The sequence below is a fragment of the Ranitomeya imitator genome, chromosome 7, assembly GCF_032444005.1.
Source record: "Ranitomeya imitator isolate aRanImi1 chromosome 7, aRanImi1.pri, whole genome shotgun sequence".
NCBI classification, from domain to species: Eukaryota; Metazoa; Chordata; class Amphibia; order Anura; family Dendrobatidae; genus Ranitomeya; species Ranitomeya imitator.
Window position 1 is genome coordinate 192304260 of NC_091288.1, and position 16405 is coordinate 192320664.

Consider the following 16405-nt stretch of genomic DNA (forward strand, 5'->3'; position numbering starts at 1 on the left):
AACGTGTGGCATCTGCAAAGTCCCACAGCCTGCTAAACAGATGGATGCTGGAAAAGTGGCAGAAGGTGGATTTCTCTGATGAATCTTCAGTAGAATTACACCACAGCCGCTGCAAATGCTGCAGGAGACCTACTGGAGCCCGCATGGATCCAAAATACACCCAGAAAACAGTTAAATTTGGTGGTGGAAAGATCATGGTCTGGGGTTACATTCAGTATGGGGGTGTGCAAAACATTTGCAAGGTAGAAGGCAATATCAATAGCCTAAAATATCAAGAAGTATTAGCTACCTCATATATTCCAAATCATAAAAGGGGTCAAATTCTGCAGCAGGATGGTGCTCCATCTCATACATCCATCTCTACAACAAAGTTCCTCCAGGCAAAAAAGATCCAGGTGCTCAAGGACCGGCCAGCCCAGTCACCAGACATGAACATCATTGAGCATGTTTGGGGTAGGATGAAAGGAAGCTTGGAAGACAAAACCAAAGAATCTAGATGAACTCTGGGAGGCATGTAAGACTGCATTCTTTGCTATTCCTGATGACTTCATTAATAAATTGTATGGATCATTGTTGAACCACATGGATGCAGTCCTTCAAGCTCATGGAAGTCCTGCAAAATATTAAATATGACTCTAATAGCACCACAACTTCATTCACCAATGTTATGCAACATATATTTGTATTTTAAGTTACTTATTTGTTTGAATATCACATTACTTTCTGTGGGCGCAAAAACTTTTGTCTTGCCAAAATCTGACCATTCTGTGTCCATTAACAGATCAATATTTCTGCATTGATGCCAATTTATTTTCTTAACCTAAACCACATTTCGGAGGGTTTCAGCTTTCAAAAGAATAATTTATACAACCAATTGATGAATTTAACGTCAGGTTATAAGCTCTTATTTACATAACATGGATTAGCGACATAAGTTCTGTCAGGGAGTGTACTATGGTCTTCACTTGCTTTTAAGTTCTGTCAGGGAGTGTACTATGGTCTTCACTTGCTTTCATATATCAGCATAGATTAAATAATGAAATTATTTCGTCTCCATGTACTATCCTCCCTGTATATTGCCTTTTTTCTCTGCCCTCCCTGTGATACTTTCTCTCCTCTCCGCTGCAGATCTGTATATAACCCCCTCCCTCTTCGTGCCGCTATTTCTAACCACTGATTCAATAGCAGGCAGCTAGATAAAGGGCTTACAGCCACTCTGCAGCACCAAATTGGTAGAAAGTTTTTAATGAAGACTATCAATGAAATAAATACTATGCTAAAATGTACAAAGTCTGTGATACACTATCATTCCCTGCTTCCTTACCTTAAGTCTTCCACAAGACGTAACACGGTTTTCTTCTTTAAAGGGGTTTTCTGGTTTTGGAAAGCCCGGATCCCCAGGACTGGGTGTTACTCACCCTTCCTGGGTCCAGCACTGAGTCTCTACCGCTGCCACTGGTGTCTGGTATTGTCCGTAGCACTAATGTTACGTCGACAGCGCTGCAGCTAACAACTGAGCTCAGTGGCTCTGCCTTAGTTGATGGCACAAGTCGCTCAGCTCAGCGATTGGTTGCAGTGCTCAGGACGTGACTTCAGCGCTGCAGACAATAAAAGATACTATGAGAATCAGTGGAGACTCTGTACTGGACCCGGGGAGTGCAAGTAAAGCACTGGGACCCGGGGAGTGCAAGTAAAGCGCTGTTTGTTTATTTGGGAGGGGTGGGGGTTATACAAACTGCAGCCGATGGGTTCTCTGAAACTAGAAAACATGCTGAAAGCATAAAACAAAGGTCAATATAATGAATTACTCACTGGCAGTCAGAAGTTGTTGGCTTGTAATAAAACGCTGGCACTTTAGACTCAAACTTTGCTTGTGCTACTTTGTTTCCCAGACATGACATGTACTGAAAAAAAAAAATGAAAGAAATTTATGTAGCATCTACTTAAGAATGTCAAGGTGAAAAACAATGGCTCTGGGGCGACAAGTCGGTGACGTAAGGTTATGTGCACACGTTGAGTATCTGGATGCAGACATTTCTGGGCAGGAAAAATGCAGAAGCAAAAATGCTTGGCTTCACATGTGTTTCTGGACAGCAATGAATGCTATAGAAATAGATAGAGATAGATAATAGATATAGACAGACAGCCTACAGATATAGACATACCGACGTACAGACCTATAATTGCACAACCCCTTGACATATAAGAAAATTGCACCCTGTGGAACTTACTGGGCAGCTTTTTCTGATTAAATAAATAAATACATTTTTTTTGTAACCAGCAAAGGTAAAGCAGACAGCTGATTATCAGGCTGGGAAGGTCCTTGGTTATTGGGCCCTTCCCAGCCTACAGCTGCCACTAACGTGGTCCATCACATGAGATGCTCCAATTCTGGCACTTCACCTTGGATCTTTCTGATTGTCCAGGTGCGGTGGCAATCGGGGAAGCCGGGTTTGGGGTTGATGTCAGCTGTGAATTGTCCAGAAACACAGCTGACATCAAACCCTGGGGTTAGTCATGGAGAGGTGTCTATCACACACACACACACACACACCCATTTCTAACCCAGTAAAAAAAATACTTTATTCAAATAAACACTCCCCAACACTATTCCTTGCTCACCAATTTATAAAGAAAAAAGTTCCCACGCAGGGCCGCCGTAGTCCACTGAATCCGACGTAGTCCAGAGCACAGAGTGACCAGGAACGTCCGAGGAGCAGTGACGTCAACATCACTCTGCGCTCTGGACCACGTCGAATTCGGTGGACTACGGCGGACCTGCGTGGGAACTTTTTTTTACTTAATAAATTGGGGAACGAGGGATAGTGTCAGGTAGTGCTTATTTGAATAAAGTATTTTTGTGTGTGTTTTTGTTTTTTCCTACTGGTTTAGTAATGGGGGTGCTGTCTAAATTCGCATGCAAAAAAAAACACTACAAAAATGCAGCAAATCTGCAATCATTCCACATTTATTAGCCAAAAGAGAAAGAAGCTACGAAAAATGCCTCTCATGCTGGAGGACCCAGCATATCTGTGTATTACACAGACAGATCATTGCTTCTGATAGGACATGTGTAATGCTTGCTTTCACCTGTGGGGGCGCTGCAGGGAAATCTACATAAGATCTTCCGTTCCCCAGAGGTAATCGATTAATTTTGAGGGCCACAGCCATAAGAACTAAAGAGATCAACTTATTTTTAGGGTGGCATTATAACATAAAGAGATCACTCTTGACTATTTGTCTCTTTTACTGCCTAATGTGTGCCAAATGTTGGTTAGGAGTGACGTCGATCAGATATGTCCGATTGCATTATTCTCCTTGAGATAAGCTGACGGCTGACGTATAATTTGACGGCTTTCTCATAGAGAACACAGGAGAACTCAGTTGAACTTCTGTGTATGGGAGAGGCGGCTGAGCTGGCTGTCAGTCGTATGATCTTTTGACTGACAGCCATCTAATGTGTATGGCCGGCCTTATGCAGCACACTTAGGCACCGAATGCTGTTATCTTTTGTGTTGACCACTGTGTATGAAATCACAAGTCTTTCTGAAAAGGTATATCAATGTATACCAGCCACACAGAGGTGTCAATGGGGTGAATAGGGGCTGTATGGATATGCTTCATGTATATACCAGCATAAAAGGCAAGCTAGGGCCTCAGATGCAGTGTGCACAGGGGCCTAAGATTGTAGCACTTTAGTACACTATGTAAAGGTGGCTTTACACAAAAGATAAAAGTCGGTGAATGATCTTGTGTGTATGGGACCTCTGGACTATACTACTAGCAGAAATTTCAAGGAAGGATTGGGCATAGTGAATTTGAACATGCCCGATCATTCATTCTCTTTCGGATACTTGTTCTCCTCTGGGCTATTATCTAATGAATACCTGGAATACGGAACTTGCATTTGACACTCTGCGGTGGGTAAAAGTAATTGCTGACAAAGACATGAAACGTGAGAATAAAGCTCTGAACTCTCACAACTTTGCCTTTGATATGCAGAATGTAATGGGCCACAATGAAGGCACGCTGGATTTCAACACTGCTTCCCACGAAACGCAATAAAGAGGAAGACGGAAGAGGAAATATAAGTCATGGTAAAATCTATCACCCTGGATGGATAGCTACATATTTAATGATTTGACATACCATGTTCCCCACCCGAGATCCACTTTAATAATAATGGATATAGCCAGGGCACCCTATAGATGAGGCACAATGTAATGTATAGGTGCATAGACATCTACAAGGCAGGAGTCAACATATATATCTGGCGGACACTTATCTCGCCCCCACTTTTAGCTAAAATAAATGGTGTAAAATTATAAAGTCGTCTGACTGTACTTAGGCCCTGTTCACACTGTCTTTCAGCCTTCATTTAGTGTACAGTACAGACCAAAAGTTTGGACACGCCTTCTCATTTAAAGATTTTTCTGTATTTTCATGACTATGAAAATTGTACATTCACACTGAAGGCATCAAAACTATGAATTAACACATGTGGAATTATATACTTAACAAAAAAGTGTGAAACATCTGAAATTATGTCTTACATTCTAGGTTCTTCAAGGTAGCCATCTTTTGCTTTGATGACTGCTTTGCACACTCTTGGCATTCTCTTGATGAGCTTCAAGAGGTAGTTACCGGGAATGTTCTTCCAACAATCTTGAAGGAGTTCCCAGAGATGCTTAGCACTTGTTGGCCCTTTTGCCTTCACTCTGCGGTCCAGCTCACCCCAAACCATCTCGATTGGGTTCAGGTCTGGTGACTGTGGAGGCCAGGTCATCTGGCGTAGCATCCCATCACTCTCCTTCTTGGTCAAATATCCCTTACACAGCCTGGAGGTGTGTTTGGGGTCATTGTCCTGTTAAAAAATAAATGATGGTCCAACTAAACGCAAGCCGGATGGAATAGCATCCCGCTGCAAGATGCTGTGGTAGCCATGCTGGTTCAGTATGCCTTCAATTTTGAATAAATCCCCAATAGTGTCACCAGCAAAGCCCCCCCACACCATCACACCTCCTCCTCCATGCTTCACGGTGGGAACCAGGCATGTAGAGTCCTTCCGTTCACCTTTTCTGCACAACGACACGGTGGTTGGAACCAAAGATCTTGAATTTGGACTCATCAGACCAAAGCACAGATTTCCACTGGTCTAATGTCCATTCCTTGTGTTCTTTAGCCCAAACAAGTCTCTTCTGCTTGTTGCCTGTCCTTAGCAGTGGTTTCCTAGCAGCTATTTTACCATGAAGGCCTGCTGCACAAAGTCTCCTCTTAACAGTTGTTGTAGAGATGTGTCTGCTGCTAAAACTCTGTATGGCATTGATCTGGTCTCTAATCTGAGCTGCTGTTAACCTGCGATTTCTGAGGCTGGTGACTCGGATAAACTTATCCTCAGAAGCAGAGGTGACTCTTGGTCTTCCTTTCCTGGGGCGGTCTTCATGTGAGCCAGTTTCTTTGTAGCGCTTGATGGTTTTTGCAACTGCACTTGGGAACACTTTCAAAGTTTTCCCAATTTTTCGGACTGACTGACCTTTATTTCTTAAAGTAATGATGGCCATTCATTTTTCTTTACTTAGCTGCTTTTTTCTTGCCATAATACAAATTCTAACAGTCTATTCAGTAGGACTATCAGCTGTGTATCCACCAGACGTCTGCACAACACAACTGATGGTCCCAACCCCATTTATAAGGCAAGAAATCCCACTTATTAAACCTGACAGGGCACACCTGTGAAGTGAAAACCATTCCCGGTGACTACCTCTTGAAGCTCATCAAGAGAATGCCAAGAGTGTGCAAAGCAGTTATCAAGGCAAAAGGTGGCTACTTTGAAGAACCTAGAATATAAGACATAATTTCAGTTGTCTCACACTTTTTTGTTAAGTATATAATTCCACATGTGTTAATTCATAGTTTTGATGCCTTCAGTGTGAATGTACAATCTTAATACTCATGAAAGTACAGAAAAATCTTTAAATGAGAAGGTGTGTCCAAACTTTTGGTCTGTACTGTATACTCTGGAAAGTTCTCCCAATATATATTAAATGGAGGGTTAAAGCTGATATTTCATCCGTCACCCATATACTATAATGACACCAAGCAATAGATTTTCATGAATATCCGTTAAGTGGATGCCACCAATGTCCTATAGGTGATCGATGTCCCCGTGTGGCATCCTTCACAGGCATCCACTAAACAGATACGTCATGGAAAGCCTGTGATGGATGCTATACAGTGGCAAAAAAACAACAACACACAGATATATGGAATAGTGCTGTCTACATGCTGACGATGATTTCTCTAACCCCTACGTCACAGACAGAGAGCAGCACAGACCAGAGGAGGTGGTGCAGTATGGCAGGTCTGGCCAGACTACATGTGGGTCAGAGAGGACCGAGACAAGGGCTTTGTAGAAAGGCAGAGTGAAGTAGGAAGCATCTATGTAGCAAAGCCAGCTGTGCAGATACGAAGGAACACCTTTGATGTATAAGCAATCTGATAACTTGCTTGCAGAGATGCAGTTATACACACAAATAATAGCTGTAGAGGACATCTGATAACTTGCGTGCAGAGATGCATTTAGACACAAGAATAGCAGATATCAAGATAACATGCAGCTGACATGGGGTTACGCACATGAACAGAAGAGCTGAGAGTATGGGCAGCATAGGATGAATAATAATCAGGGATGAATAATAATCAGGTATCTTGCTTACTGAGACAAAGGCGTGAGTTTCACCAGTATTAGCAGATATGGGTTCCTTACTATTATTATTTATTGTTATAGCGCCATTTATTCCATGGCGCTTTACATGTAAGGAGGGGTATACACAATAAAAACAAGTACAATAATCTTATACAATACAAGTCATAACTGGTACAGGAGGAGAGAGGACCCTGCCTTCCTTATCAGATAACTTGTTGAAGCAGAGTTGAGAGTGCAGTAGCACCATGATTAGCGAGAATGATCTAGGAAGAGGTTGCAGAATGCTGAATAATGGGATTAGTTTTCTGGAGAGATGATAAGACACCTGGCTGGACGATGAGACAAACTCCTGCAAAGCAAGTGGTAGCTGGGAGCCATGCTTCCTCAATACTTAGGCACACAAAAATGCCTAAGTTGGTCTTAAAAGGTCTTAGGAGATGGGGGCAAAGAAAAAAAATGGGCCAATAATCGAGAATGAGTATTTTTAGAAATGAGAATTCGGCAATTATCGGCCCATGTATGCAGATTGTCATTCAATACCCCTCTGTGGTGACGAACCATCGTTAATACCAAGCTGTATCCCTATAGTTTGCATATTCTCACCTATTTGAGAATATAGACAAGAAAATGTAATCCCAAGCCTAAAGAACTGAGGTGTCCGCTGACTCAATGGACCCTGTATGGCCGGGCTGGTACCCCAAAACATCAATCAACATTACCATATGAACACACATAACCATTTATAAAAAAGTAGCCCCATATTACATTTCTCAGCTCACCCCAGAGCTACAGATCTGCAGACACTTGTCATCAATACGAGAAAAGTCTCTTGTGCCTACGTCTTAAGAATGATCAAATGGCTGAAGGAAGACTTTTCTACCTCGCGCTCGGCACAAGCCAGACAGAGGAGTCTGATCAGTCATGTAACCATTTCTTGAGAAGCGCATCAAAAAGTCATCGCCTGTCGAGATTTCACAGAGGCTTTTAGACATTGTAGATGTTATCATTAAGCAGCACAGTGTGAAAACACATCAGGCAAAGGAGCGGACCGGATAAATCATAGGCACGGAAATGATCTGCTTACTGCCTGAGCCGCTCAGTCTGGCTATAGAAGCACAGATAATCCTGACGATACGACTGGTAATGAGGATTAGCGCTGATCATCTGCTTGGATATAGTGTAGTGCTGGATAAAAGTCACCCAAAACTGCAAAAGCATGATTAGGCATGTAGGAATCGGTGCATTTTCAGACCCCGCCTCTAGTGATGGGCGAACCCCTGGATTTTCAGATTGGCCTAATATTTTAAAAAAAAGTTTGGTTCAGGTACCAAAACAGCACCCGGACCCCATTCAGATGAATTGGGGGCCCAAACATCCGTTGTTGGCCACGCTGTCATCTGCAGCGGTCAGTTTTGCCAGGCTGGTTATCAAAAATAGAACAGACCCCACATCATTTTTTTTTTGTATTTATTTATTTATTTATTTATAGTGCAAACTGATGAATACTCCCATCAGCAGCACCTGCTCTCGCTGTTAGCCTGCTCTCGCTGTTATTAGCGGCAGCAGTAGTTGGCTGATGGAAGAAGTACTCACATCCGAAGATGCCTCTGTGACTGGGGGTAAAATTTTTACCGCCGGTCACAGCTGCTGGCGTTCTGACGGGCGGTAAGAATCTTACCGCCGATGAGAGCTGTTGGTGTTTCTTGTGCTGTCATGCCACTCCCTGGAGTCCGTGTCCAAACAGTAGGTGTTCAGTATGGACCCCGAACTTTACTGTTCGGGTTCGCCCGTCACTACTTGGCTCCTCTTAGCTACTCCTCACGGACGCCATGCTCCGCTACTTGATTGAAAGTGGAGACAAAGGCTATGCTGCAAGACATCACCTCTGTTCTCCACCTTCAATCAAGCATCAGAAGGCGGCGTCAGGTGTAGCAAACAGGAGTCGAGGACTGCACGTGCAATGATATGCCCAACAGTGCACTTGCAAACCTAATTTACATATGAATAATATGGAGAAAAATGCAAAATAGTGCGGCAAAATAGGTATCCGTAGAAAAGTATTATACTGCCCTATCCTGCACTACCCCTTCTAGCCTAGGACAAATGTTACTGACAGATTATCACCATTTTTTTTGCACCCTATGTGAGAGCAACATGGTGTAGGAAAAGAGACACTGAATCCAATGATGTATCACTTACTAGGCTGCTTGCTGCAGTTTTGATAAAATCACTGTTTTCTCTGCTGCAGATCTAGCAGTTCTCTAAATGTTGAGCCCTGTATAACCCCACCCACACCACTGATTGGCAGCTTTCTGTGTACACTGTGCATAGGCAGAAATCCTTGGGTTGGTATAGTTACACAAAGCTTATGAATATGGAGTACAACATGGCAGCAGGTTTACTAGTCCTCTAATGATAATCGCCTGCTGATAAAACTGTGAATTTATTCATAACTACAGCAAGCAGCCCAGTAAGTGACACATTGCTGGAATGAGGGTCTCTGTCTCTACATCATGCAGCTCTCAGATAAGGTGGAAAAATACTGGTAACAGATTCTCTTTAAGTGTATTGGGACCTTTCATTTTTACAGGATCCAAGGTAGACAGATGCAATCAGAACTGTCTTGTAGTAGATCCTAAGGACCTACCAGGTTTGCAAATTTTCAATTTTCAGTTATCAGCAAAGTCTATGAGATTTCAGAAATCTCATGCACACAGCTTGTTGTTTTTTGTCATTAGGATTTTGTGCTTTGCATGTTTTTTTTTGCACAATGGTGCATGTCACTTCTGCCAGCGTTTTTCAACCATTGAAATTAATGGGTAGTGAAAAACACAGGTATCAGGTTATGCAGAGTTTTTTGTGCCAAAACCCGATTCTATACGATAGGAATGATATATATATATACACACACACACATATATATATATATATATATATATATATACACACACACACACACACAGCTTATACACTATATACATTTGGAACAGCAAAATATATAACTTAATTTTCGAGCAATAAACATATTCATGTCTACAAATTGGATATAAAAAAAAAAAATTCCTACTTCAATCTGTACATCGTCCCATGGGTCCAAGCGGACAGATTTCACTCGGCTGATCTGTGGGATATTGCGGTGAATCCCGGAGCAATTCAGACAGATGAATACCCCAATAGTGTACGAAGCCCACTCTGGATCTGTAAAGGTCAAAACAAACAGATATTTCATATTACTTTACAGAAGGTATAGTAACACTTACTGAGTGTAAGCAAATATAGTTATGGCTTTTTCTTTATGGGAAACACTTAAATAATATTTTGAAAATTTAAAAGGCTTTAAAGCACATGTCAAACTCTGCCCTGTGGGCTAAATCTGGCCTTCAGAGTGAATATATTTGGCCGCGAGGCAGGCATTATACTGTATGGAGAGGAGAACTATGTGGGGCCCATTGTACTGTATGGAGGACTATGTGGGGCCCATTGTACTGTATGGAGGACTATGTGGGGCCCATTTTACTGTATGGAGGATTAAGTGAGGTCCATTATTCTGTATGGAGGACTATGTGGGTTTTTTTTATACTAAATGGAGGACTGTGTGGGGCCCATTATACTATATGGAGGACTATTATGCTGTATGGAGGACTATATGGGGCCCATTATTCTGTGTGAAGGACTATGTGTAGTCCATTATACCATATGGAGGGCTAAGTGGGACCCACTACTCTGTATGGAGGACTATGTGGGACCCATTACTCTGTTTGAAGGACTATTATACTGCATGGAGGACTACGTGGGGCCCATTACTCTGTATGGGGGTCTATGTGGGGCCCATTACGCTGTATGAAGGACAATTATACTGTATGGAGGACTATGTGGGGTCCATTATTCTGTATGGAGGTCTATGTGGGGCCCATTATACTGTATGGAGGACTATGTGGGGGCCATTATACTGTATGGAGTACTATGAGGGGCCCATTATACTATATGGAGGACTATGTAAGGCCCATTATACTGTATGGAGGACTATGTGGGACCTATTATACTGCGTGGAAGGCTGTTAATATGTGAATAATGTGTCTGTAGTCTAGGGAATGAGTAATCTTGTGTGAACATGTGATCAATTAAAAACGTATTTATTAATTATTTTTAAAAAATTAATAATACGTTTTTAAGGGATTACATGTTCACACACTGTTAATACATATCAAGGTTGGCCAGCAACTTTATCTACATTTTTTTTTATTTTGGCCCCCTCTGTATTTGAGTTTGATATCACTGCTTTAAAATATCGGCCTCTACAGTATAATGTGGAGAAGCAAGTTTACGGATCCCTTTAAGCAATGCCTATTTAGTAATTTTGCTTCGAGTTAAATGCTGCTTATACATGTGGTAGTAGGTAACAGCTCTGCCGCCAACTAAAAAAAGACTAAATATCATCTGCCATTTTCTTGAGCATATGGACTCAAAATCTGCCCACTCAAGAAATATAAAACGAAGATGGAAACTTTGAAATAAGACGAGCCGTGGAATTCAGATAATGTCTTCAGATGGTGCAGATACACAGGACACATGGCGGAATAAACTCAAACTTCATTGTCTTATTGCACAGAGATTCTGATAGATATGACTGACACGTTATGTGGCATACAAATGGGCCAGATCGCCAAAAAGTCAGCTGTAAACGAATAATTTATGTCAGAATTAAAAATCTCTGACCAAAACATCTGATCAACAATGCCTGACTAAATACCGTAATTGGATTAATCAAGTCTGTATACGTAATCTGATTATTAATGCCTGACTAATAATCTCTGATTACTAATGCCTGACAAACAGTAATATGGCTTGAAACTTGCCAAGCAGTGTGTTCAGCTTCCAGCATCGTCAACCCGTCAATCCAATTAACAGCCATTATCTAATAATAATAATAATAATAATAATCTTTATTTATATAGCGCCAACATATTCCGCAGCGCTTTACTGTTTAATTATCGGAGACAGACTGGTTGTTAGGAATACATTCCAACACATTAAAACTAAATACTTTATAATGGAAGCTCCTTGATGCCAAGTTTCTAAAGGCCCTCATTCATAATCCCTTATTTCAGTGGGATTGACTGACCATCGAATGAGTATGGAGGACATCTGCCTCTTTCCTGATAGATGATGTCTGGGGAGATAAGGATCGAGCAGTTTGAGTTGAATCGCACAATCCTGTTACTCAATTGTTCCAGCTCCAGCACCGGGCTTTGCTTCCTCTAGCCTACTTGTCTTGGTTGTACTCACAAACCGCTTAGCTACAACAAAGTGCCTGCCTACCCATCTCTACTGATCAAAGGTCCTATCTGCCCACCCGATCGGTTGATTCTAGTACTTCCACTGATCCACCTTGCCATTCTGCAAATCTAGCTACCATACGCTGCCCTACTATCATGCTCTGCTGCATCGCCTCCTTTAGGCTATGTTCACACGTTGTGTTTTTTTACTGCTTTTTTAATGCAAATATTAAGCTGCGTTTTACAGTACCAGCAAAGCCTATGGGATTTCAGAAATCTCATGCACACATTGGTTTTATTTTCCTGACTGATTTGGCATTTTTAAAACTACAGCATGTCACTTCTTTCAGAGTTTTTTTACCCATAGAAAACAATGGGTAAATGCAAAAACGCAGCAAAAAACGCAATTATCGGGCTTTGTTGCGTTTTTTTAAAAAAAGCAGGTACAGCAGGATGTGAAACCCATTTATTTTTGTGATTTTCCCAAGTTTAAACCATAATGTCTTGGTGCTTATGACATTTGGAATTAGTATAGTTTAATTAAATTAGTGATCTGTAACAAGGTAAATATTCGCCGACCAAGGTGTGAAATTGAACAATGCCTGTGGCCGACCAAGGTCTGAAAGTAAACAGAGTCCTACAAATTCAATGCTCTGTCCATACCTTAGGTAAACTCAATTCACCTCCCCACACTGTTACATTTGTAATTGTGTAATTTTTCATAAACTCATGTGAACTTTTTTTGTCCAGAAAAGTCACTATTTTTCCAGACATAAAAATCTTTTACCATTAAATAATTTGATCAAATTGCTCTTTTTTCCAAAAATGGTTTCACGTATGCTTCATGATTCTGTGGTGGAAGCAAAGCTAAACTTTGCAATCCTGAAAAAAAGCAGCAAAATCTGCTTTTTTGTAAGCAGCTTGTTTACTGCCAAGAGAGCAGGTTTTGCGTGCAGAAAAAAAAAGCGCCGCAAAAACGCAACGTGTGAACATAATCTGTGCTGCTCATTCTGACCTATGGATTAATGAATCTACCTCTTCAGGTGATCCCATAGAAATCTGTTTCTGCAGACAGAAAAGCTGCTTTATAGCAACTGTAAATGTAAAAGAAGTCGAAAGTCCAGCCACACAGGATAAAATCATAACATCGTGAAAAGCAGGCGCAACGGACTGACACATTCTAATGGGTAAAACTGCTCTTAGTCAGGTATTATTGTGTATGATGAGCGGATGATATGGGATCATATACACATACCGTACATGTGCTAGTATGTATTATGTATAATTATAGCAGTTGTATCATCATGATAGTTTCTTTTTATTCTGAGGTTGGTTTGGCTTTCCGCTAATCACCACAGTTCACCTTCACAGATTACCGGCCATCATGTGTGATCTGGGGAGGAGGGACGTTCGAACAGGAAATATCGCATTACCTGTTGTCCAGGTATAGGTAATAAAGGAGATCTGGGTGGAGAAGTCAACTTACCATCTGAGCCAAGAAGAACAGGTCTAAATATCTAAGGCGGTATAGATCAGGGGTTCTTCCCACTTTAGTTTAGCATTCCGTAACATGACATATACCAATGCCATGGATGGCAACCATGCATGATAATATCATGCATAAAAATGCAATGCATAACAATACCATGGATGGCAAGAAGAGCAAACAAATCAATTTTAGAACAAATCAAGCCAGACATGTCAATCAAAGCAAAGATCACCAAGCTACGACATTCCAACTAAGATCACCAAGCTACGACATTCCAACTAAGATCACCAAGCTACGACTTTCCAACTAAGATCACCAAGCTATGACTTTCCAACTAAGATCACCAAGCTATGACTTTCCAACTAAGATCTCCAAGCTACGACTTTCCAACTAAGATCACCAAGCTACGACATTCCAACTAAGATCACCAAGCTACAACTTTCCAACTAAGATCACCAAGCTACGACATTCCAACTAAGATCACCAAGCTACAACATTCCAACTAAGATCACCAAGCTACGATTTTCCAACTAAAATCACCAAGCTATGACTTTCCAACTAAGATCACCAAGCTATGACTTTCCAACTAAGTTCAACAAGCTATGACTTTCCAACTAAGTTCAACAAGCTATGACTTTCCAACCAAGATCACCAAGCTACGACTTTCCAACTAAGATCACCAAGCTACGACTTTCCAACTAAGATCACCAAGCTACGACTTTCCAACTAAGATCATCAAGCTACGACTTTCCAACTAAGATCACCAAGCTACAACTTTCCAACTAAGATCACCAAGCTACAACTTTCCAACTAAGATCATCAAGCTATGACTTTCCAACTAAGATCACCAAGCTACGACTTTCCAACTAAGATCACCAAGCTACAACTTTCCAACTAAGATCACCAAGCTACAACTTTCCAACTAAGATCATCAAGCTATGACTTTCCAACTAAGATCACCAAGCTATGACTTTCCAACTAAGATCACCAAGCTACGACTTTCCAACTAAGATCACCCAGCTACGACTTTCCAACCAAGATCACCAAGCTACGACTTTCCAACCAAGATCACCAAGCTACAACTTTCCAACTAAGATCACCAAGCTACGACTTTCCAACTAAGATCAAAAAAAAAAAAAAAAAAACACTACATACTCACATTCTGATGTCTGTCACGTCCCCCGCCGTCAGCTCCCCTGCACTTTCTGTGTCAGCGCCGGCAGTAACAGCGGTGACGTCACCGCTGTGCTCTGCTTTACGGCCGGCGCTGACAGTCAGTGCAGGGAAGCTGACGGCGGGGGACGTGACAGACATCAAAATGTGAGTATGTAGTGGTTTTTTTTTTTACTTTTACAATGGTAACCAGGGCAAATATCGGGTTACTAAGCGCGGCCCTGCGCTTAGTAGCCCGATATTTACCCTGGTTACAAGTGAACACATCGCTGGATCGGCGTCACACACGCCGATCCAGCGATGACAGCGGGTGATCAGCGACCAAAAAAAGGTCCTGATCATTCCCCAACGACCAACGATCTCCCAGCAGGGGCCTGATCGTTGGTCGCTGTCACACATAACGAGATCGTTAGCGGGATCGTTGCTACGTCACAAAAAGCGTGACGTTGCAATGATATTGTTAACGATATCGTTATGTGTGAAGGTACCTTTAGTTATAGTACATGTAACCTGTCAGCAGGTTTTTGCTATGTAATCTGAGGACAGCATGAGTTAGGGGTTAAAACACAGAATTCAACAATGCGTCACATGTAAAGCTGTGTGGTGTTTATTTAGACTGAAAGATTAATCAATTGGTGGTTATCACTGCTGTGACTAGCTGGCACGCTCTTCTAAGTCCGGCCCCGCCCCCTCCTGTGATAGGCAGCTCACTGTCTATAGACGATGTGCATACAGAGCCTAGTGTGGGCGGGGTTAGCTTTCTCAGCTCTGCTGCATTACTACATCTAAAAACTATGATTGTATCAGACCTGTTGTACTAAGTAATCCCAGTGATACATCGTTGGATTCAGGGTCTCTTTGCCGACATCAGGCTGCGCTCAGATAAAGTAGCAAAAAGCTGCTGACAGATTCCCTTTAAGCTTATTACTGGCCAAGTCAAAACCAAATAGACTAAAATGGTAATACAACCCTACAGCAAAAATATGTTTTACAAAACAAAATTACAGACAATTAAGTAAAAAAAATGCCCTCTGATGGTGTCTGTATCTTTTAAATATTGACTAAGAAAATGCCAACATTTTCTCCGCCATCCACAGGATAAATGACAACTTACTGATCAATGGGACCCCCCCACACTGATCCCGCGAAAGGAGCACTAAAATGCATGCTTAGAATTTGGTGGGGGGCTGTGTAGGCGCACCACCACTCCTTACATTGTCTATGTGTCTAATAGAGATAGTCCAGTACTATCTAAGGCAATCAATGGAGCTATGGCGGGCACATTCTCCATTCCAATGGGACATTTTAGAGCGCGAGTCCCATTGCAATCTAATGATCAGCAAGTTGTCACTCATTCTCTGACAACTTTCTTAATTGGGAAAAAGGCAGATGTGGGAGGATACTGAGGAGAGGGAAACATACAAACCACCATTTAGCAAACTTGGGTTTGCTACTCCGCTTACATATAAGCCAGCTCCGCACTTTGTACTGTTTGCAGTGTTTTCCGCGGTAACTTTTAGGATCCATCTTATTACATGATATCATTAAACCGGAATTCATTCTGATAACTGTGTGACATTATGACTGAACCTCTTAAATAGGACGTAACAGATTCTTGTACAGATTTGCGGCTTATTTAATGCCGTACCCTGCAGCAGATGGATGGATTGTTTGATGTTCAATAAAAAAAAAAAAAAGTCTTTAAAAGAAGCAAATGAGCTCTTAGCTTCTCTTTATGTATTAAAATCCGGAAAACGTCAA

General features: G+C 41.7%; 1 protein-coding gene across 2 annotated transcripts in view; it reads right to left on the bottom strand.

Moving 5' to 3' along the window:
- Positions 1-16405, bottom strand: part of ADAP1 (ArfGAP with dual PH domains 1) — a 116517-nt gene that overhangs the window by 65184 nt on the left and 34928 nt on the right. For both annotated transcript variants that reach the window (XM_069734266.1, XM_069734267.1), the window contains exons 2-3: positions 9774-9904; positions 1813-1904 (exon numbers count right to left, since the gene is read on the bottom strand). In XM_069734266.1, coding sequence (XP_069590367.1) covers positions 1813-1904; positions 9774-9904 — 223 coding nt within the window. The remainder of the gene's footprint in view (positions 1-1812; positions 1905-9773; positions 9905-16405) is intronic.